At 35.6% G+C, this 24,762-nt stretch overlaps 1 protein-coding gene across 1 annotated transcript in view; it reads right to left on the minus strand.

Moving 5' to 3' along the window:
* The window catches only part of LOC127871431 (replication protein A 70 kDa DNA-binding subunit-like), a 61,925-nt gene extending 37,556 nt beyond the window's left edge, over positions 1 to 24,369 (minus strand). The window contains exons 1-4 of the mRNA XM_052414347.1: positions 24,233 to 24,369; positions 17,742 to 17,789; positions 15,234 to 15,315; positions 5,789 to 5,897 (exon numbers count right to left, since the gene is read on the minus strand). Coding sequence (XP_052270307.1) covers positions 5,789 to 5,897; positions 15,234 to 15,315; positions 17,742 to 17,789; positions 24,233 to 24,265 — 272 coding nt within the window. The 5' untranslated portion in view covers positions 24,266 to 24,369. The remainder of the gene's footprint in view (positions 1 to 5,788; positions 5,898 to 15,233; positions 15,316 to 17,741; positions 17,790 to 24,232) is intronic.
* Between the last annotated feature and the right edge of the window lie 393 nt (positions 24,370 to 24,762).

Genomic DNA, 24,762 nt, shown 5'->3' on the forward strand with positions numbered 1-24,762 from the left:
TGACCGGCCGGTCACATCATGACCGGACCGGTGACCGGCCGGTCATATCATGACCGGACCGGTGACCGGCCGGTCATATCATGACCGGTTACGTCACTGGCCAAAGACCGTAGAATGGCGGCTGCCATTTGGTCAGACATTGATCGATCCTTAGGTCCACGATCAATGTCGCCGGTATGTATGGTGGGAGTCATACTGTCAGATGATGACCGACAGACAACACCACCATCGTGCCCGGTATCCGGTGACTGAAATGTCAGCTGGTCATCCGTGACCAGTGAAGTCACCGGATCATCAACGTCCGTTAGAGGTTCGTGGCGTTTGCGGCTGATCGACGTCTGACGGCGACCAGCTTGTGTCCATGTGTCGTAAGACCATAAATCGCACACCGCACATTTTTTAAGCAGAGTACAACCGGTACATGCCAGGCAAGTGTCGTGAGAATCCCACCTGGCTTTGACGTGACCACACGAACCTCTCTTTTGTAAGTTCATTTCTGAATACAAATGAAACAGAAAGATCATACAACAGACAAAAAAAATTGTTAAATTTAAACCACAATGTAAATAAACAAACGCTGTACAAATGCCCTCAATTATTTATTGAGGAAAAAGGCACGAAGTCCTCGTGGATTACCTATAGAAGGAAATGGAACGAAAACCTCGTGGTGCACGTGCTCATGTACATGAGCACTATAAACAAAGATACCCAGCAAAAGTAGAATTATAACAAAAACTGCAATAAAAAGTATAAAAAAGTAAACCAAATAATATACAGAAAAGATAAATAAAATTTATCCTTCAAACTCCGACAATAAACACGATTAAAAGAACGAAAAAGTCCTGAGCCAAAATAGGCGTGCACTCGTGGTTGTCCGGAAAGGAAAGATGAGTTGTTGTTCTTGAAAACCGGTTAGGTTACATTGTACTATGTTTAACCTGACTAGGTTTTCTTTGTTAGAGGTGGATGATTCCCAGCGCTTAAAGTTTTCCAGATAATTAACTCCCTGGAAAGGGATTAGCTAGAGATAACAGGTATGTATTTATGATATTAAAAACGGGTGCCACGCTCGGCTGCGAAAGCTTGTCAGATTTTTTTTTTTTTAGAGGTTACAGTGACCTTGACCTTTGACCTAGTGACCCAAAATGGGTGTGGCGTGTAGAACTCATCAAGGTGCATCTACATATGAAGTTTCAAAGTTGTAGGTAGAAGCACTGTGATGTTAGAGGCAAAGTTAAAGTTTTATATTAGAGGTCACAGTGACCTTGACCTTTGACCTAGTGACCCAAAAATGGGTGTGGCGTGTAGAAGTCATCAAGGTGCATGTACATATGAAGTTTCAAAGTTGTAGATGGAAGCACTATGATGTTAGAGGCAAAGTTAAAGTTTAATATTAGAGGTCACAGTGACCTTGACCTTTGACCTAGTGACCCAAAAATGGGTGTGGTGTGTAGAACTCATCAAGGTGCATGTACATATGAAGTTTCAAAGTTGTAGGTGGAAGCACTGTGATGTTAGAGGCAAAGTGAAAGTTTTATATTCAGGGCTCGAATTTAACTTTTGTTTCTACTTGCAAAACATTGCAGCTTTAATACCAACTCGCAAAATCAAAAACATTCTCGCAAATTTTGCTGGAAACATAAATAAAAGCAAGTTCGGACATAAGTTTAGTACTATTAAAACAAAATAAAATATGACATTAACAACAAGTTTAAGTTTTATGTTAAGTTCTTTTTCCCACTTTTTCAATGTTTTCGAAGAAGAATTAAATTTCCGTTTTTTTTTCTAACTCAACAGTTAACTTTGCTTTATCTTTCGTATTGGTATTTCTGTCTGTGGGCAAAAAGAAACTAGTTATTTTTCGCTTCGACGCCAAGTCTGTTCAAGTTTAATGTCTTTATAATGAACACGTGTGAATAGTCGACTGTTTCACGTTCTTTGTATCAATACATTGTATCTGTACTATAGGTATACCAGTCTAAATACAAGGTGCGCGCTTCCGCATACGGGTATTCGAACGTTCTATAAATTGACCTACGATTTAGCGTTCACGACGTTGTGCGCATTTAGCAATATTACTCGTTTGTTTCACTATTTCTTTACTCGCAAAAAATACTAGTTGCTTAAAACTTAACTCGCAATCGGTATTTTTCACTCGCATTTTGCGAATGTTGGAGTGTTAATTTCGAGCCCTGATATTAGAGGTTAAAGTGACCTTGAACTTTAACCTAGTGACCCAAAAATGGGTGTGGCATGTAGAAGTCATCAAGGTGCATGTACATACGAAGTTTCAAAGTTGTAGGTGGAAGCACTATGATGTTATGATGTTAGTGACTATGTAGGTGGAAGCACTATGATGTTAGTGACTATGACTTAGAGGCAAAGTTAGTTTTATATTACTGGTCACAGTGACCTTGACCTTTAACCTCGTGACCCAAAAATGGGTGTGGCATGTAGAACTCATCAAGGTGCATGTACATATGAGGTTTCAAAGTTGTAGGTGGAAGAACTTTAATTTTAGAGCCTTTGACAAGGAGGCTATGACAATACCTCGGGTTTTCTCCGAAAACAGCCGAGCTAAAAAACGACATGATGTGATTTATCCATAAGTGGATCTGTGTATAATGAGATTATCATGCATATTCTGCTTTATAAGTCACTCTCCACAGTTTACTGTAATGGCATTTATGTATGAAGGAAGATATTGAAAGGTGAATACATTAAATATGAAATAATATTATATCCAACAAGAAACCGTCTGAGACAGGTGATGCTCCCCAAAAGTTTTTTTGTCACAACATTGCACTATATATTCAGATAAAAGGAAATGTCTTGAGGGCACAGTAGTTGGGGGGGAAATAATTTTTTAATAGAAAATTTCAAAGGGCCATAACTCTGTGAAATATCATCCGACCAGAACCCGCTGATAATATGCACATCTCCTCTTGGTAGTGAAGCTTCCCATAACAGGGTTCATACAGATTTTCTCCAATGAAATTCAAGCACTTTTTAAGCACTTTTCAAGGGAAAAAATCCAAATTCAAGCACTTTTTTAGTCCGACCTACTGAAAACTGTATATTATTCTGTGGCCAATACTGACAATATTTTCGCTAAATTGGTCTCTTCTTGCCCAACATTCTATGTGAATTTCAACAGTCTGCACTACCCTGCTACAGTAACAACTGTTTCATCAAAAGTAAGATATTTCATTATGATATAGTAATTGACCAAGGCATTACACATACCAAAAAAAACCTGTTATTTGTATTGAATATCATTATGTAATCTAAATGTTCATAACAGATATTCCAGTGGTATAATATAGCTGCTACAAAATGTTAAGGACAATTATGCAACTGATACAAATTAATTCTGAAGTAAAAATAGAAAACTACAAATGTACAGAATCTCGCAACGGCAATATAAAATGCCATGTATTAATTGAGGCTTGTAAAAATTATACTTATTAAGTAATTTTCTACAGCAGGTAGCCTCAGGGTACCAATTCTCGAACGGAACCAATTCTCGAACGATTTTTATAAATTATAAAATTTACTTTTGGTGGAATTGTTCAATTTGAAATCAGGTCCCATTCTAAGTAAGTCCAATATGAATACATTCTATTGGCAAACTTCCCACTTGACAGCCTCTTCTTCGTAAATGCAACTGCAGACGAAGATTCATTGAACCAAGTACAATTTTAATATTTGACCAGATAAATGAGTTGTTAATTCAGTTAGATCATTATAAGTCATTAAAATGTTTTGTTTTATAAGATTCTAACAATATGAGCGATGTTTTTTTCCCCTTTAAGGCTTTTTACTACCTTTCACTTTGTTTACAACTGTCAAAATAAGCGATTACATCCTTGACCTTGCCCTGTTTTCTATTTTTATTTTGATGGATTAGGTTGCAAACAACTAAGTTGTTTTATGGTCAATTCGTACTAAAGCCAACTCGTAACTTGGTAACATTCTGCTTTCAACCACATTTTTGAAGAATCATTTTATTCATAAATATAATACATCTATTTAGATTTTCTTTTTATTTCTTTTCCACAAATGACACGAAGAAAATCAAATAAATACTCAGTGCTCTACTAGCAGCAGTTAGAGAAGTCAAAAAAGGAAAGTGTTTGTCCAAAGTCAATATGTATCTTTCGATTAAATGAACAAAATATATTAGTAATTATTATCCACGTAATTTGCTATGTAAATACATTTATTTTACCAGTGTATGTTTGTGTTGCAAATGTCTGATGGCTTGCTTTAGTGAACGTTCGATAATTGGTTCCAAATGGGTTGCAAAATGTAAACAGAACCAACTTCATTTGACCAACGGTAAGGTCGAGTTATTAACGCTTGTTTTCTTTACATTTTATAGTTTCAGAAAGAGTAGTCTTTTACCTGAAATATCAGCTTAAATTTATTTTAAAAACATGTAACAGTTTGACAAATTAAATACAATCGGCAAAAAATCGTTCGAGAATTGGTACCCTGAGGCTACACGTGTACATGTAAAATCTGTAATAGATGTATACTGTGTATGTTCAGACTGAGAGTCTGCACTCATGTAAACAGATTGCAGTTTCTTCACGGTATCATCTAATTTACTTGACAATCAGTCAAGTGCAACTTTTTTGTCTTTTGCAGTACGTCTGAATGAATTGGGTTAACCGAATGAATTTCAATTTGCTTCACAGACAAACTGCATTTTAGGTGCCTTTTCAACGCCGATTCCCCCATACTGTCGATCTCTATACCTGTTCTGCGTTCTTTACAAGATGCTTTGACTTTAGAATCGGCATTGTCAACAACCCAAGGGTACTTCAAAAGCCACCCTTTCCGAAAAATGCACTTATTCGCTGGCATATTTCAACTTGTCAGCACCGTAATGGCATAAAGCGTACAAAAAACCCCGAAGTAGACCAATTGGCGGAAGATTAGTAGTAATTGCCTCCCTTGCGTTCTAAAACCCGTACCAACCCGTACCGATCCAGTACCTGCCTGTATGAACAGATCGGAACCGTCATAAATCGTGAAAAAACTACGACTTCCGACTCATGGAAATTAAATATTTTTATCCGTTTTTCAAGCACTTTTCCAGCCAAATTCAAGCACTTTTTAAGCACTTTTCAAGGCTATGGTTGAAAATAAGCACTTTTAAGCACTCCATATCGTTTTTAAGCACTTTTCAAGATAAACCTTGATTTTCAAGCACTTTTCAAGGTCTGTGCGAACCCTGCATAAAGTTTCATTGAATTCCGGTCATTAGTTGCTGAGAAATAGCCCGGACAAAAATTGTGCACGGGCGGACACATGCACGGACAGAAGAAGCGGCGACTATATGCTTCCCCCCAAAATAAATTTGGGGGGGGGGGCATAAAAATGGCACAATAAAAGCATGAAAATTTGGACCAAACAGGATTTAGTTATAAAACAACCCATCAATCTCAAACGTGTTGGTGCCTATAATTAAACAGCCAATTAAGGGCCCCTATTGTGATTTGATTGGTCATAAGCAGAATCCTTCGAATGCAAACAACAGTCAGATCACAGCCTTCAAGCCCTTGTGAAATTGAATATATTTTATATATATTTATATTTTATATTTATATTTTATATAAATATATTTTATAGGAAAATCAAGCATTGTTGGTACAATGCTTAAGAAGTTATGGCACCGCGGTGCCCTTGTGCTTAAACCACCTGGACTACAGCCTTTGGAGAAAATATAAGCATTCCTCAGTAAGATCTCCATCAGGACTAAATATTCATGTTAACTCACCTGTCCCCTTGAAGTGTATTGCATATATACTGTTTAACTCTGACGACGCAGTGGTTGTCCATTTCCCCACCCGACATCATACTGTTTAACTGTGTGGCCAACATGACATCTGCACAAAAGTAAGTGACACAGAAAACTCAATATGTTTCTTTATTGAAACTTAATAATCTAGCTCAAAGCAGTAAAAATCCCAAGATATAAACAAACTCCCACAGAGCGTTATGGCCATTTTGTTTCATTTTTCTTCTCGGGAACAAGAAATTTTCTGTAAAGATAAAATATGTCATTTCTGCATTGAAATAACAGCAGTGAAAATAAACAATTTGTTACTTTCACCGGTGAAAATAACAAATTCTCTGAACTACTTTTTCTATTTTTAGATTATCATATCAAGATTATCATATTTTTTATGATAACGAGTGAATTAAAATCGGTATTCCACTGATTCAAACAAATTTTCTTTTTATTTCATGCTTTTTTCAGTTTTCACCATTTATTTACATTGTAAGAGTTTAACTGGAGAATTTCACTGGAATAATGACGTCATTTTGTGTATTGAAATGTATTGAGGCACGCCACGGGAGAAAGGGTAACTTTTCAGCAAAAGGGAAACAGCCGTTAATTATTTTCTTGAAAAAGATGCATAAAGGAAACAGAAAATTTGTTCATGTCAGTGTAAGATCGTTTGTTATTTCACTCGTGTTCATAAACAAGAGGGCCATGGTGGCCCTGTATCGCTCCACTGTTTTTTTATGCGAAAAAAGCGTGCAATGCGCATGGGTTGAAATGTACTCAAGCATGTGACTTTCTCTTTCTATCCCTCGTCCCACTGGGCGCATAAAGTTGGAAGGGTGAGCATTTTTTATATATGGAAAACGTTACTACGGTGTTAACTAAACAGACTAAAAAGTCCGGGAATTGTTGCACAGGTCCTTTGCTTATAGCGTAGGTACATTTACCTCTCCAAAAGATTTTGTCGTCCTTTCTATTTCACATATTTTTAGATGCTGAAGATCAAATCTACGCATGTTCTACAAGATTAATGAAAGTTCCTTCATTCAATCATGAATCTTTTTCCAAAATTCCAAAAAGTGTTTGTAGGTTTCAAAGTTTCTGTTAATTATATAGTTCATGACATATGCAAAATACCAAATGACGTAGATCACCTGAACTTTACTTTATTCTTGAGGCATTAGTGAGTGTAGCAGGATTGTTAACGTGGTGAAGAAATTGTTTATTGTAAAAAGAAGATATTTGCCTGAGGAAACATAAAGTTACGAGTTTTTCAGGTTCATGGGGTGCCGAAAGGCAGTAGGAATGATAACTTTGTAGAGGTTGTTTGTTAAACAAAGTAAATGTTTATGAGACAAAAAATTGAATTATAATTCATCAAGATGTTGCGATCATGGCAACACTACTTGCATATGGCGTGAGGTTTAAAGAGATATCATGACAAACAATTAGCTTGACCTAACTTTCCTTTACTTTTTCCATCTGACATTGGTTACCTGTCATGTTTGTATTTGAAAAATACAAGGATTGCCATATATTGAAATAAGGTATCTGACCTATTCTCTGATAGATTGCTAGTAATAGACTTAGCGGCAGTCATGTTATAAACAAGGGGATTGTTCACGGCATTGGTAGAATATACTTTTAATAGATACATCTTTTTTAAGTTGGATACTCCTTACTTTTTTGCTACTGAATATTAAAATTACTTTGTTGTTAAGTTTATCTTGAACAAATATTTTTTGCAATCTGTTTATAAATCATAAAATGATGTCATTCAATTTTTTTTTTGATAAATAGGGCCTATAATAAAACAAGAATTTTGAGAATGTTAACATAAAAGAATAATACTAACCATTTGGTGAAAACAAACAAAACAATAATTTTTTTTTATAAAATGTTATACCGGTATACAAACAAGGTTAATGGACTAAATATAAACAAACACACTTGAGCAGGGATGGCACGAAAAACCCGCCCCTGGGAAAACCCGCCGGGAAAACCCGGTTTTTCCCACCCCGGGCAATACTCTGAAAGTGGGCAATACTGGGCAATACTATTTTTTCTTCATTAAACATGCAGTTGTAATTGTTTTTTATCATCCTTACTACTCTGCTAGCCTCTATTGTAAAGAAAAAAAGGTCAGCAAATGCTGTAGAATTGTTTGCAATAATATTGAAATAGAAGTAACATATTGTCACTGTATGACATATAAAATTTTACTGCAGACTTCAAAGTGACTGTTGTTTTATTAATTACAATACACTTGGTTTTAGCCTTATTTCCTTCTGTGACTTTATCATAAAATCCCCAAATAATATTTCTAGGTTTCATGTTTGTGCAGATTACAAAAGAATTACAATAACAGTCATTAAACTTTAAAGTCAGAATTGATAATAAGGGATCATTGAAGAAATAATTACAATAACAGTCATTAAACTTTAAAGTCAGAATTGATAATAAGGGATCATTGAAGAAATACTTTTTTATATTGAAACACAATTAACAGGGATCTGTCACTTACTGTAGCAATCAAAGCATGTTTTCACAGTTAATGGGAGGGCCCTAATTGGCACTAGTCTGCGTATCTTTTATGGCCCCTAATAAACAGTTAGAGGGCCTTTGTCTGGCCCTAATAGGGCCCTTATGTGGCCCAAATAGGTCCAATGTTTATCTAAGTGGCCCAGTGTTATTGTTAGTTGTACAAACTGTGTGAGGGTCATCAATGATGACACAAAACTGTGTCAATAATTTAAAACACTAAATTGGGGCATGAGTCTTAATGCAACATGAGATCAACTAAATTATTTTAATGATAACAAAAAGATATATTACATGTATAATCCCTCATGTCTCTACCCATTTCCCTTTTCCTTCATAAATACCATTCTGTTACATATCATATCATATTTGTAGAAAAAAATTTAAGTGAGTTAATAAAATGTAAATCAGAAAAAACACAGATACAGTACAGCCAAAGCGGCACAAACATAATCCGCGGCTACGCCACGGCCAGATTATTAGTCCGCGGCGGCCGAATCGTGTGTTCACGCGGCGTATCGCCGTGGCACTTGGCATCGATCCGCGCAACGACGCCGAGTCTGTATTAACCTCGCGTACTTTCGCGGAGTAAATCCGCCGCATACGCACGCGGCGGATCGAGTGAAAAGATATCCACCTACATGTACATACATGTATGTGTAGCGTAGAATTAATTACGCGCAACTGTTTATGTTTTGTTCGATTATCATTATTAAATTTGTAATCCGAAACACACTTCCGAATTTTAATGCTAACGCGTCCTTTGGCAAATTCTAGCGTCAAATAAACAGTGCTAAAATATCCTTTGTTTCATAAAAAGCGCGCGAAAATTATGCAGACATGTAGAACGTCGTTTGGAAAGTTTGGGTGTATTTTGTGTTGTATAAATACATGAACATCACGTCAGGCGTAAATCGTGTGTTCAGTGGAGAAAAAAAACGCCCCGATTAGACGTTATTTCATCATCTCTATAAATAGTAACAAATGTCAAAATGTATTTGATACTTAAGGAAATATCGAGAATGTTTGTGTATCGTAAATATTTACCAGCATTTGCTTTAACACTGGAATATACAGGATTATCGGGTAATAAGTAGCGATATTAACTGTATGATATGAACAAAATAAAACGTGTTTATATACGCATATTCAAACAATAGTTATAATAAGCTGAGAATTAACAAAACTACAAATACGTCGTCACCGTCTTGATTATTGATGTGGCTTCAAACTGCTAATTTTCTCAGCTAAAATATAATAGCGGAATCAACATGCAATTAATTTATAAATCCACCATATGCTGGAGCCTTGACCACTTGTATGTGCGAAAACATAATTACGTAACCTTGTTTATGTGTGAAATACATACGCTACGGGCGGGAAACAAACTTAATAATTGGCCAGACACATTTACTATGCTTACATGTATATGCTAATACAATCCGCGCACAAAAAATTTATTATGATTTTAATTATTATTATAATTGTTCTTTCAAAATTTGTTAACTACATGTAACTAATAATTAAAAAAAAATTATTTCATGATCGCATCGACTCGGCATCATGTCGCGGACCGCGGCATGCCTCGGCGGACAGATGCGAAGTTTCGCGGCGAAATGCGACTTGCCGCCGCATACTGACGCGGCTTGAACGACTGACGCGGCATCGACTCGTTTCGCCTTGCCGCCGCGGATCGCGAAATACGTTTGTTCCGCTTTGGCTGTACTGTACTAAGTTATACCCAGTATTGTCCATAAAGACCATTAAATTGAATTTCATTTATGTAAAAATAAGAAAGTATTATTAGGATTCCAAACTTTCCACATGATGTAGTTGGTTAAAAAGTAACAAATAGTTTCTAATTATTAACAATTAATGGATATGTTTTTAAAGAGACTAATACTTATAGAAGTTATATAATTGTGTAATATCTTTATTACCCAGTAAAGCCCATCCAAACCATTCAAAACAAACACAAAATGAATTGCACTTTTTTTGCAGAAAAAAAGTAATTATTAATATGCATCCACATGAAGTAGAAGTTAACAGTGTAAATAATAGAATAGAATTGCTAAAATTAATAGTTATTTTCTGTTATGTACTAAATCATTATTATCATTATGCAAGTTGTGCTGTTGTATAATTGTGTAATATCTTCGATATCCAAGTAATGCCCATCCAAACAGACAAAGAAAAAGAATTTCCATTTTCATGAAAATGAGAAGGAATTATGAATATGTTTTCACATGAATTAGAAGTTGACAATGTAACTAATAGTTATTTTTTTTTTAATAGATATGTTCTTTTAATATGTACAAACTCATTATTATCGTATAAGTTATACAATATAAATGCAATATCTTTATTACCCAGTATTGCCCACTATTGCCCAGTAAAACCCGGGTTTTCCCAGTATTACCCGCCTGGGCCAGTCAATACTATAAAACCCGGGTTTTATGCCAACCCTGATGTTCTTCTTGTGTTAATGATGTATTAAACTGAGTTAAATTAATATATATAATTTTTTTACCTTTCAATATCTTGCATTTCACATCTTTAGTTCAATGCTATTTCAATTAACTGAACAGCGTGACAAACATAATAAAGCAGAATAATGAGAATATGCATATGAATCTGATTATACACAGATCCACTATCATATAAATCAAATCATGTTTGTCTATTTCCATGTTCGAAAGATCCTCTTCTAAATTGTTTTACTTCGCGAGTAGACTGAACTCCCAATTTGCAAACAGAAACACTGGTTTCCGTGACAGACAAACACATTTCATTATTCCTATCAAACTATATGATGTCAGTCGTTAATTCGATTGATATTTGTCATTTCAATAATCTTAATTTTCGCTTCACAACGGCGCCATTTGCATACGAAATACCAAACACATTTTATGAAACCGATTTTAATTGGAAGATTGGGAAACGACAGCCAATTATATCGCTCGTTTTAAAAATGCTAAGGCAGAATCTACCAGTGTAAAATGCGGAGAGATTTCGCGGGCCCCGGATATATTAAGCATATGTTCATTTTTGCGACCCCCGGGGCAGGGTCAAATTTGACCCCAGGGGCATAATTTGAACAAACTAAGTAGAGAACTATTAGATATCACTACATACCGAATTTGGTAGCCCTAGGCCCTACGGTAATGGACAAGAAGAATTTTAAAGTTTGCACAAAATAGGCTTCATATAAGCATTTGTTAAATTTTGTGACCCCCGGGGCAGGGTCAAATTTGACCCCAGGGGCATAATTTGAAGAAATTTGGTAGAGGACTATTAGATGTCTCTACATACCCAATTTGATTACCCTAGGCCCAATGGTTATGGACGAGAAGATTTTGAAAGTTTTTACAAAATAGGCCTTATACAGCAAATTTTCAATTTTGTGACCCCGGGGCGGGGGTCAAATTTGACCCCAGGGGCATAATTTGAACAAATTTGAAAGAGGTTCACCCAAGGTTCATTCATGAGAAATTTCATCAGAATTGGACCAGTACTTTAGGAGAAGAAGATGTTTAAAGAAAAAGTTAACGCACGGACGCATGCACGCACGCAGGACGGACACAGGACCAGGGGTGGCGAAATCTCAAAAAACTATACTTGTCCATGGACAACCATTTAGGAAATTTAACTTTTCCGTTACTGAACTACACTTGTCCGTGTTAATATAAATTATAAACGCATTTATTGATTAATGTAAAATAATTCGGAATATATCAAAATGAGTATGATTTGTTTGTTTTGTTTATCGTTGTATTTCAATGGTACCTTCATTATAGCAATATATTATAAACAATATAAAGACTTCCTCAAACATTTAATCTTGCAAAGCTAGTGTTATTAAAACATGTGTTGAACATAAGTACATCGTAATCTTAACAAATTAAACTAGTCCAATATGTGGACCTCATCAGACTGAGGCTCTGCACCGCTACTGGTAGTAATTTGATTATCATCAACTGGTAACCATTGAAAATCTGTTAGCCAAGTTTCTTGAAAAGTTCTGGTGCGTTTACTTAATATTATTTTTTATAATAATCTTTGTTAGTTTTTTTGGGAGGTGGACTGCTCAAAGCTTCGGGTTTCTGCTCCGTTATTGAAGATTTAAAAAAACAAAATGTTCCATCTTTACCATTAAAGTCGTCATAAATAACAAGGTAGACCGTGTTTTGTTATCTTAGTTTGATACTTTTTATTTCCGTCTGATTGTAAAAGTAAAGAAACCAGTCTGTACACTGTCTAACAGTCGGGCCGAATGTTGAAAATGCGGCATGCTTCCGGTCTCTTATAGAATAAGGGATCACTGCGCAGGAGAGTGCCCGTATTTTAGCTTGATTGCTCCGCAAATAGCACTGACAATGTAATCGCGTGTCAACATCCGGTTGTAAAATTAATTACGGCTTTAATACAGCGATTTTCCTCCTTCTTTATAAAGTACCGGTAAACGGTACTTTCCCAATCAAGCAAAAATTCCCAAATTCCCAAATCGGCATCTGAAAAAATCCCAATCGACGTCCGAATTTTTTCTCAAAACGACCGAAATTTTCGTAACAAAACCCAACTTTCGGCGAGCGAACAAAGAAAATCGTATAGTTGTGTGTAACCACGCGCTCGATTAATTTGGGGTTTTATTATTCAGCGCGTGCAATCAATAGTGTCGTTACTGTTTCCGGTTCTTTTGTCAGGCAGCCAGCGTACTGTTTTATGTCGGTTTGTAACCTTGCCTCTGTGGAAAGGGTGTTCAGTCTAATGAACCATCTTTGCACAAACAATCGGGACCGTCTATCACACAACACATTGACAGCACTAATGATGCTGTGCAGAGAGGTATGCCAGCAACTGATAGATGATCAAACATCAAAGATTGTTGAAATTTTCAAAAAAATGAAAGACAGAGACATTGCTTAACAAGAGATTAAAACAACTTGTAATTGATTTTGTGTGTTCTTTATAATATTTTGTTATTTATTTCAACTTAATTACTTAATGGTCATTAAGGCATGCCTGCAAATGATTCTTTTAATGGGTATGTTCAATTAAGTATGAACTGTATGATGTATTCAATAAGACCCAAACTTCACGACACGATTTTCCCAATTTAAGGATTTCACGACTCGATTTTTTCCCAATTTTGAGGTTTTCACGACTCAATTTTTCCCAATTGGACCGGTACGGGTACTTTTCCCAATTGGACAAGGAAAATCGCTGTAATACAATGTATATTTTTGTATACCTGGACCCGACTTTTAAAAACTTGTTGTCCACGGACAACTTAATTGAAAAAAATCAGTTGCCCAGACAAGCAAATGTACGACTCGGGCAACTCGGACATTTGATTTCGCCACCCCTGAGGACCATGACATAAGCCCCGCTGGCCTCTGGCCAGTGGAGCTAAAAAATATATTTTCACTCGTGGCTGCGACACGATATTTTCTATAATCTCTTGTGAAATAACAAACGATCTTACACTGACATGAACAAATATCCTCTATATATCCATAATTTGGAAATATTTTACCATCTCACAAGCCTGAAAATTCCAAACGGCATGCAGACAATAATGTATAAACGCCTGTAAGCAAAAGGAAGACATACAAGGATAAGGGCCCCTTCGTAAATTTATTGAGTCTTTGTAGACAAAAAGACCATGGTTGTCATTTACTCCAGAAACTGGCAAAATGACACACATGGTCTGTCTGAATAGTATGAGGTGGGGGATCTCAGTTAGATTCTAACCATGTTGACTTAAAAAATGTAAAAACTTTTGTTTCAGTTAGTTTGTTTAAAGCGGGTATATACGATTTTTTATATGTGTTTAATTGTAATATATTGATAAAATATGTTACCATAACACAAAATAGGCAAAAAAAAATACATTAAAGCCGAATTTCATAAAATGCAGCAAAGACAAATTAGCACCCCGAGCCGATTGTGACGTACATATTTTCCTACAATAACTGAAGCATTCGTCTTTGTATTAGGATTGGAGTAAGTGTTCGTGTGTCGTATGAATAGATATCATTGCAGGAACTCAAATAAACCGTTAAACTAAGTTTAGATTCACATCATACATGTATGGTATACATGCTGGCGAATTCGGCTGTACAGCCGTTTTCAATTTCAGAATTAAATATCCGGTTTATTTCGCATTTTTCGACACATGTTCTTCTTAACTTTTATTTTAATTTATATTGAAATATATATATAATAAGTTTTTTACACATTTTATATAAATTCATAAATATTTGACAAAATCGTATATACCCGCTTTAGTTTAGTTTAAACCTATTTATTTTAGCTCGATTGCATCGAAAGCCTAAGGCTTATATAAATGCTCTCGAGTCCGTTTCCTGGGCCTAGAACCAGTACTTGGTGTCTTTGGGGAAGATCTAAAGAACGCTCCCACGGTGGGGATCGAACCCGTGACCTCCCGGTCGCTAGGCGGACACCATATCCATTACACCACAGCGACCTATTATACCCGCTTTAATAGTTTCTTATCACATGAGAAGCACATTTTATCTTTCCTTTCCTTAGGATATGCCACGTGAAAAACAAGCCCAAGTCTGGATAGAAAGATAAAGATGTCGTTAAACCTGTGGACGATTACATTCACCTTTTAAATAGCTACTATTAATAATTCTAGTGATTTTAATGATGAGGATTCAATGTTGACATAATAATGTGCTCCTCCAAACAATGACTTTAAATAAAATGATAAAACACGATTCCGCTTTCTGATGTTTTCTCTTTTTTATTTCACAAGTTTTCTTTGGTCTGACAGAAAATTCTCAACATTCAGACCAAATGTCCTGAACAATACAAGAATGGATTGTAAATCTAACCCCTAACAGAAATTGAAAACTCAACTTACGCGAATAACTGTGCACGCCATCAGAAACAAGGAGCCTGTATCTTTCTGTACCACTGCCGCCGGATGATATTAACTTTGAACTCTGAGTTTTGGTAACAAGAAAACATTGTTAGAGCAAAAATAATACAAACCAATTAAAAACGTGTGCATGTTTTAAATAAACTTATATTGCTGCAAAAAATAGCACTTTATTTATTAGATACGCAGCATCTTTAGTGTATTTTTTTCGTTCAAATGAGTGTCCTATAGAAGGGTTTCATTTTCAATGGAAAAAAGTATATATTTTTCACAAATGGGACTAGAAAACTCATGACAAACGATTTCCCAAAAAATATTTTTGTTTAAATAAGTCTCAACATTTAATTAATCTCACATCCCACTACATGTATATCAGCTAAACCTTAGAACAAAAAATATTAAGATCACTTTTATTCTCAATTGACAGTATTTGTTAACAAAAAAATTAAAAGTGAGCAATACTAATAATAATTTTCCAAATTGATTCAAAATGACGCAAATTTTCGCTATGCAAAGGGACCCAGCCCCATTCCTATGATGGTGAAAAAGAACACTGATCATACATTTTTAAGAAATTCTGGTTATTACCTATTTTTACAGGGCTTTTTTTTTCAGCTTTTGGGGAAGATAGCCCATGGCTTTGAAATTGGGAATTTTATCGGCATTTTCAAGAAATTGGGAAAATCAATTGGGATTCAAAACTAAATGAATGAGTTCAGCATCTTTAATCACAAACACCACCATGATCAACAGTTTTCCACATAATAAGCTCAATCAAAGTCTTCAGTCACATCAGGCTGCATTTTATTAGGTGGCACTTCATCTTCTTCTGAAGAACTACTGCTTTCAACATGTTGAATATCAGTCAGCACTTTGCTTTCAGAAATCAACGCTGACGATGCAAAAGAATCACTTGTTATTAAATTACTATCATTAACAATGGAAGGAGTTTCAATGGGAAGACTTGTACTTCTTGACGATGTTTGTTAATTTAATGGCGCTTGCTTAAAAAAATCAACAGTTTTTGTTTTGCCGCCAGTGTTTTGCTTAGGAATCTTTTTCACGTAATATTTTTAATTGCGCTACATGTTTGGTTTCCATTCAGCCGAATCACAAAACGCTTGAATTTCATTGCAATTATAATAAGCGCCTGAACAACATGGAGAATATCATGCCAGGGTTTTTTTTAGAAAAAGGGGAAGACGCTGGACGCTGGGTAAAAGGGGAAAATTGAGCGCGAAAAAGACATATTTGGGGAAAAAATAAAAACTGTTCATTTCAATGTCTATAACTCGCCTACAGACTTCAGGTTTTTTTTTAGAAAAAGAGACATGTCTCTGACCTTTTTGTTCTTAAACACATGAACAAGTATGATATTAAAGTCAAAGTCCTAAATGAGGTTGCAGGGGTAGATCTAATAATGGGAAATATTTGCAAATGTGGCCGGGGAACGATTTCAATATTGTGATTTCAATTTCATGATGAATGGGTTGACGATCTAGATCTGCTACAGTATTGGAAGGGAAAGGTGCGACAGCTGCCGATTGTCTACTTTCACTTTCACAATAATCCGACAGTATTAATCGATGTTGATTACATGTACCTCCGAATCCTGCTGGGTTTCAACGGTTTTTGATGATTGATTCTTAAGAAATGCGTCAACGCAATTAATATTTTACGAGTCCGAACGTTTTATTTTAAAATTGTTCGTGTATGAACACCAATTGTGAGACTTTTTTTCTGTTTTAACGTTTATACCCATCTTGGCTTTCACATAACCCGGATGAAAACTCGACTGGTTTCCGGTAATTAATTGACGAATCACCCTTCTCGCGCAAGACCGGAATCCAGTAAAATAGTCACGTGATTAATACGATTAGTTGCCCGGTTTCCATGACGTAATTTAAGAGCTATATATAGAATCACTGGGATTCCCAGATTTGAGTGTTCGTCGGGAGAGAGACAGAGCGAGATCGTTGTACATGGTACAAATAGGATAAGTGTCGACTTCCCAAAAGAAAGAAAAAAACATTTCTTTGAGGGTAAAATATTATATTTTGGTGAAAAATTATATTTTTGGAGGGGAAATGGTAGTTTTAGGGGAAAAACTCTGGTAGGGGAAGACGCCGATTATCGGCGTCACTTTCTTAGTAAAAAAACCCCTGCATGCACATGAATAATGCCAACGTTATCCAAATCAAGGTATAGTCTAGAACCCGTACGAGACCGGATCAGACTACGCTTTGTTTAAAAGCCAAACAGTCGATGTCATTAAAGATTTTTTCCCAATTGGGAATTTCTTAGTAAATTTTGGGAAAAAAGTATACTTTTTGCGATTGGGAATATAGCCGAATTTCGGCTATAGATTCGAGCCAAAAAACCCCCTGTTTTATCAATAATGCATGCATACAAAGGTTCAGGATAAATATTTATGTACACATGTGAATAAATGCATGACAATATTGTTTATTATAATTTAATAATACTTACAAGAATTTGTAGCACAGGGCAGTCACACTGTCCTCCTCCAACCATAGACTTAAAATAAAACATAAACAGCTTAATAATAATTCACTAATTGTTAACCTTGTACTACAAAAGTAAATGAAATACACATTGCAAAAATTGATTATATCTTTGAAGTAATAAGTATATTGCCCTCAAATGAGAGGGGTTTTGCTAGCTACGGCATAGCCAAAGCCTTCAGGCTTGTCTGGTCAGGAGCTGCGCTGTCAGTTATCTTTATGTGTTTATCAATACTAGAAAATAGTTCAGTATTAGTGATTATGTTAATTTTAGCTTCATGTTTATTTCTGCCAATTTATGTGGCTGGTTCAACCAATTTAAATTAAGTGCCTCCTGCATTCATGGAACTTAACATGAAAAAAGACATCATTAGTTGAAACTCCCAGTGACCCAAATGTTCAATAGCTGTGAGTTGGATTATTGCAACTTATGTCATTTCAAATAGAGCTCATTCTAAGATAGACTATAAAAGGTGACCAACTTAAACTGGTGACTGGACAATATTATCTTATCTATACTATTTAACTCTGAAATGCCAGTTGTAGTAATAGATGAGAATTACAGTGTGAAGTTTTTTGTTATTACTACAGTAAAAATTCTTGGTTTTTTGTTTTTTTAATTTTGGTAATGCAGGCTTCCAGAAATGGCTGGACCACCGGTCTTGTCCAGCTAAATTCTTTACGGTCCGGCAAAGTTTCTACCGTAATATCGCTGGTCCTTGTGACAGACCAAACAAATTATGACTACACTACGCGGCCCGCGATTTTTGCCTAAATCACTGACACGCGGTGGTCATTATTTATTTTGGGTGAAAAATCACCGCAATCTCACGCGTTTCATCACGCTAGGTCGAGCATGATCACCGCGAATGCGATAAATATAATCTCCGCGGTGATTCACCGCGTTCCCGGTCAACGTGGTGAAGAACGATTTTCCTACATTACATGTACATATATAATCTTCACAGAGATTATAGCAATATGGGATTATTAGCATTGTTGGCAGATATAATTGAGTATCCTTTTTAAAACGTCAACATGTACTTCACACCCATGTCCCTGACAGGTTTTTTTTTGTCTTTTTAAATGCTGCGTATAAAACAAAACAGTGTTCGCACCTAGCTGTATGATACCGCACCTGGAGGAGTGATAATTGCATTTTTGATTATGCAATTAACAGTTTGAAGCCATGGAGAACTCATAACTAATTGTAATGTAATCGTCGTATTTTTCCGAGTCTCTCGATTCCCGGATACATACGTTTCAACTGTCTCAATCACATACATGCAACTTCTTCCGTCTTTATCCATTACTCGATAATCCCCCATATGCCCGATTTCCATTTTAAAAGCGAATTCTGGTTAATATTGACAATAAGAGTCCCAAAGAATGTCATACACAAACGTTCGAAATTATCAAATGAATTTCGGCATATGTTTCAAACTTTCTATTTAAAGATTTGATGAAATAAGAGCCCAATCAGATCAGGTGTATTGTACATGCGTAAATCACCTGACACGGTTTGCACGCGTCGTGTACAGCTATTTTCGGTAACAAATTCTAGCCACAAATACATAGTGCAAATGAATTAAATTAATTTCTTTGTTCTGATAAAAAGCGCGTGAAAATTGGCGTGTGTGTATTTATTTGTAAATAAACATTTCATAGTGGGTAAAACATTGGTATCATTAATTTTAATTTCCATTAAAAGTTTCGTTGTGAATTTCAACTTAATTATCGGGGTACCTCTCGAAATACTTGGCATTGACATTTCCTCTAAATAAAATATAATAAAAACACGCTGTATTGTAACCGTTACGCTGTTTCAGTTCCTTTGTTATTGAAACAATTATTGCATTGTGTACTGACTACACACAAATGTCGTGTACAGTTCATAATATTCTTCAACGACCAATAAACAAATTAATTTAAGTTTAGATTTAATGCAACATGCACTCGTCATTTTCTGGGAATCGAGAAAGGGAGTTAATATTGTGAAAATAAACCAATATCTGTTTATTGAAATTGTCAAACTTATATATATATTAGCAATTCTTATGAAAATAAATATCGTTATTTTAAATGTTTTATGCAAGTCTGTTTCCGAGAGCATACATGGGAATTAACTGTGTGAGCTACTTCAATATGTTAACAGCTATACAATCATTGTTTTGACAGACGACACGTGCTTATCTTAAGTTTGTTTCTGGTAATACACAGGATATTGGATGTTTGGGGCTTGATTGGATAATAAAACAAAGACGCAGTCGGCGGTTTTCAGTAGAACTTTTGTACTTACCAACTTAATCGATAGTGCACATGCTTATCTTACATTTAGGGATTATCAACACGGGTCCTAGCAACTTCCACGGACCATAACACACAGCCCTATGGTTACTTTCAGTAGCACACGTGGTCAGAAACTAACAAGTTCGAGTAATAAAGCACAGAGATTATGATCTGAAAAATTGCACGAGGTCCGAAATGAAACAGAATGCCACCAAATCAAACGATTCACCGCCTAATTTTAAGTGTAACAAACTATGTTTGAAACATGTAAAATAACAATAATTCCGAATGATCACGGCTGCCATTTTCAAAAGTATATGCCGTTCAACATTGCTCGAGAAATAGTAAAGACAAACGTTTACTATTGTTCCATCACATGAAATTTACACGCTACTATTTTATTAAATAGATCTAGCAGCCCAATCGGGATTGGAGACGTGTACATCATCTGAAGCAATGTGTAAATTTAAATTTAGATGCACATGTAAAAGTCATTTTCTGAAAATAGGGACGAAGTGAAAGTATTCATTTTACAAATAAACCATTTGATTTTATTCAAATGGTCGACATTTTTTATATTTGTGTCGTCTGTGTATTTTAGCAAGTTTTATGCAAATATATATCGTTTATTTCAACGTTTAAAGCAAGTCTCGTTTCCGAGATTAAACTATGTAAATTTCTTCGATATGGTTACTGACCTACAAAATCATTGACAGATGACATCCGATGGTAATTGTATGAAGTATGCAGAGAAGCTGACGAAACAATCGCGTAGAAGTAAAAATATCAGGTTATTATCTGTACCTGTTTCTTATAACCGCGAATTATCGCGGAGTGCCTCAGCGTGATATGGAGTGAATACTCGTTGTGGCTGCGGAGAAACTTCGAGAACAAAAGAATCTGTAGCCGCGAACTTTGTTGGCTTTGCGTGAGCCGTACTGTACAATTGTTATTTCAACAAATAAAGATATTGTTTGGAAATCAGGATTCGACATTCAGCAAGTACGGTGTTTACTTTCATATTGGAATACATTTTTGCGATATAATGTGATCGTCAATAATAATGACCAGGGCTTTCCTTAGACCTCAAATTTCAAGAGTCAATGACTCTTAGGACCAAATTTTCAAGTCAAAATCAAATTTGTATGAGTCATAATTTTAACGCAGGAGAGTCAATGATCTTTTGTACTTTAAGCAAATTACTGAGATATAATATAAAAAGCAACACATTTACAAATATCTTAACATTTATTTCTTATATTCCAGTCAATAAAAGAGATAATGTAAACATACATTGTGACCAACATTGTGAGCATAGTGAAATCAAAACGAAAAAAACACTCGCACTTGTAGTGACATAATATATATCAGGGGTGTCAATTGTCCCAAATTCGACATACGGAAAATTAAGCAGAGATTCAGAGACCGTAGGATAAAGGGAATAGAGGACAGAGCCCCTCGAGCCCCTGCTTATTGTTATTCTTTATTTTCTTTCTATGTGCAATTTTTTGTGAGTACAATGCGAAATTTTATCAATCAGACCATCTGTAACACCGCATGTGTATTCGTCATTCTATAAAAAATGTTATCAAGATCGTTGGAAATAAATTAAAAGCGACGAACCATACTGTATCCGAAAACGACTGTCCGAAAACAGGTAGAGATACGTCGTCTGCGAATGAAATAAAATGTGTTTTGTTTGTCTGCAGAAAATGAAAGCCAGTAATAACTAATAAGTAACCTAGCAAATACGCAATTAATATATAATTCGGTTGACATATTGTTTTAAGTATGATATTGCAGTGCTTTACTTTGCTAATAGATAATTTATAGTTGGCGGACATTTGCAACGTTCGTAGAATGGTACGGTTTTCGGAAAGTAGCGAAGATGTTTCGTCAGTTACTGCTCATGTCAGTGCCAGCCGTTTACCATCAAAATACCTCTTTAAACTTACTAATCGATTTTACATTTATCTCAAAATCGACCCTGGACGGCTCAAATCCTGATTTAATTATTTCATGTGCCATCTTTACCGAAGACGTGCGACAAACACGCCGATTTTCTATGCCGTCTCAAATGGTCAATTATTACACCTATGTTGTAATCAATTAGCCCATGCAGCATCCAAATTTGTCACTTTGCCACACGGTCAGTTATACCAGTTCTATGGTTATTTTTAGCAACTCTGATGCAAAGCGTGTAAATTGACATTGTAGACAGTACATATGCCAGCATAACTTTCGCGCGTCTTTGAACGGAGCAAACATGGAATAAAACAGGGTTGGGTACACTGTATTCAGCATTGAAAATACATTCTGACATATTGTGGAAGTATTTCTCAAAATATTGTGGATATGGATGTTATAATTATACATTGGATATTATTAAAACTGACGCGGGTGAGTCCATTCTGTTTAAGTGGGTTTAATACATGTCGTTTCTGCAAACAGCTGATAATAAACGCTCAGATAAATAATGGAACGTTGATACACGCGTCATCGAACCAGCAGTGTTTTAATTGGTCATTTCTAGATTTCTCAATGGGTAAAACTCCGCCTACTGGGCGGAATTGTGCTTCAATGATTGGAAACGGTCGATAACGGTTAGCGTCTACCAAAAGATACTCCGCCCCAAGCCAATTATCGAATACTCTTAACAACTTTTGATCTCTTTGACGCAAGTTGGTACATTCCCCCGGGTCAAATGTGACGCATGACGTAATTTTCTCAAGAGTCAAACTAGGGTATTCTGTAATTTTCAAGCGTCAAAACCCGGGAGCTCGGGTCAAAGGAAAGCCCTGATGACATTAGTTAATAAGTTGAAATTTAAATATAGTAGTCAACGCCAATCACGGCGATTCGCTGTGTTTTGCGATGATTCAACAGCTGATCTTAATCGCGAGATGGTCGCAGTGAAAAAAGGTTGTTGCTAAATTTCTTCAATGGCGATAGACCAGGCCAGAAAAGAAAGATAAGCGATGAGGAAAAAAACAAAAATCAAAAGAATATGAAGCAAAAAAGAACTTTTCAAAGTAAGTGGAAGTCTGACAGAAGTTGGTTGCAGTATGACGAGTCCATGTCAAGATGTTTTGTGACGTATGTGGAAATGATCCTTTACGGTGCAAGTCTACTAATCTATTTGTAATCGTGTTATGTGATTTTGTTTTGAGTCTAACTAGAATTTAAAGCTGTTGTCCATCATACACTGTTCTCAGTAGCACTAACAAGTGTTTTGTTTTACTTTATCCAGTGTACTTATGGTGGACGAACCAGTTATCGAACACCTAAGAAATTACGTTCAATTACCTTAAAATTGCAACACTTAAAATGACAAAAACATTTTGTTTTAACTAATGACTAACAGTTCAATCATTGAATGATTTATCTGTAAAGTTTTCCAGCAAACTACCTTCAAGAATTCATAACAATGATTTCCTGATTATTGTCACCTCTAGCAGACAAAACAAAATGGCGGCCGATGTAAACATGACCTAATACCCGACACTTCATAAATACTACTCCAGTATATACAAAGTCACATGACTATCACGTGACCCGGACTCGGCGAAAAAAAATCTGCGTCTGCTGAAATAAAAATTGCAAACGGAAATATGATTTTTGGTGTGTAAATGCACGTTTTGATAAATGCATTCAAAAAGTAATAGCAAAAAACACACAAAACGGTGTAAATAACAATAAATGCATTCCTTTAACCTGTTTTTGGCGCATTTGTTTCAAGCTAAGTAGGCAAGTAGGTTATCAATGTGACGTCATGCGCACTTTTGCGCATGTGCATACAGAACCAAAACAAAACGTCCGATATTAGGTGCTGTTCGATAACAGGTACTTACACGATACACACAGGCAGTACATTGCAATAAATACAAGTTAAATTTTACTTCATTGTTCAGTTATAAACTCGCGCTGTTCGGTCAGGTGAATTTTTGTCCGGACAGGCTAACTTTTCCATCAGCCAGTCCGGTTTACAGGCACTGTTTGGGACTTTTCAGGAAGCCTGGTAATGCTTAAAATTGAGTGAAAAGTAATGTCAACTCGACAACTGTGATCATCATGTATACAATCATTTATCCATACATAAACATTGTATTTAGACGCGATTGATTATTTATTTACACAAAATCATTCCATTTCAGACGGCTTACGTACTTCAACTGCACCTTCGGTTAGATCAACAGACATTTTTAATTCTTTTACGATCTGTTTCGCGGAAAATGCAACTCCCGCTATTTATTGTTGTGTATGCGTATGCGCATGCGTCAAGTTATATAAATCTCTTATCGAATTAAGTTGTCGCGGAATCTGCTGAGATAGAGAACGACGAACCACTGAGAAATGTCAATTTATTTGAAAAACAATAATTATAATAATACAACTTAACATATAAGTAGCATCGTTGATAATTTGCAAAGGGGTTTAACTGACCGTGTACGGTTAAAAAGGGTCATTAAGTTAATATTGGGCATTAGTGTAGCTTAGCCAAAGATACATTTACTGCCGTGTTTCACACACCACACTGTGCGGTGTAAGTTAGAAGCCTTGTCCTTGGAACAATCTATTTACTGACATCATTTAACGTCATGATCATATTCTATAGACAGATACAATATTTAAATAATAATAATAAATTAATATGCAAAAATTGTTAAAAGAATATTCATAGCATAGTATAAAGTCAT

Source organism: Dreissena polymorpha, chromosome 3 (genome assembly GCF_020536995.1).
Source record: "Dreissena polymorpha isolate Duluth1 chromosome 3, UMN_Dpol_1.0, whole genome shotgun sequence".
Lineage (NCBI taxonomy): Eukaryota > Metazoa > Mollusca > Bivalvia > Myida > Dreissenidae > Dreissena > Dreissena polymorpha.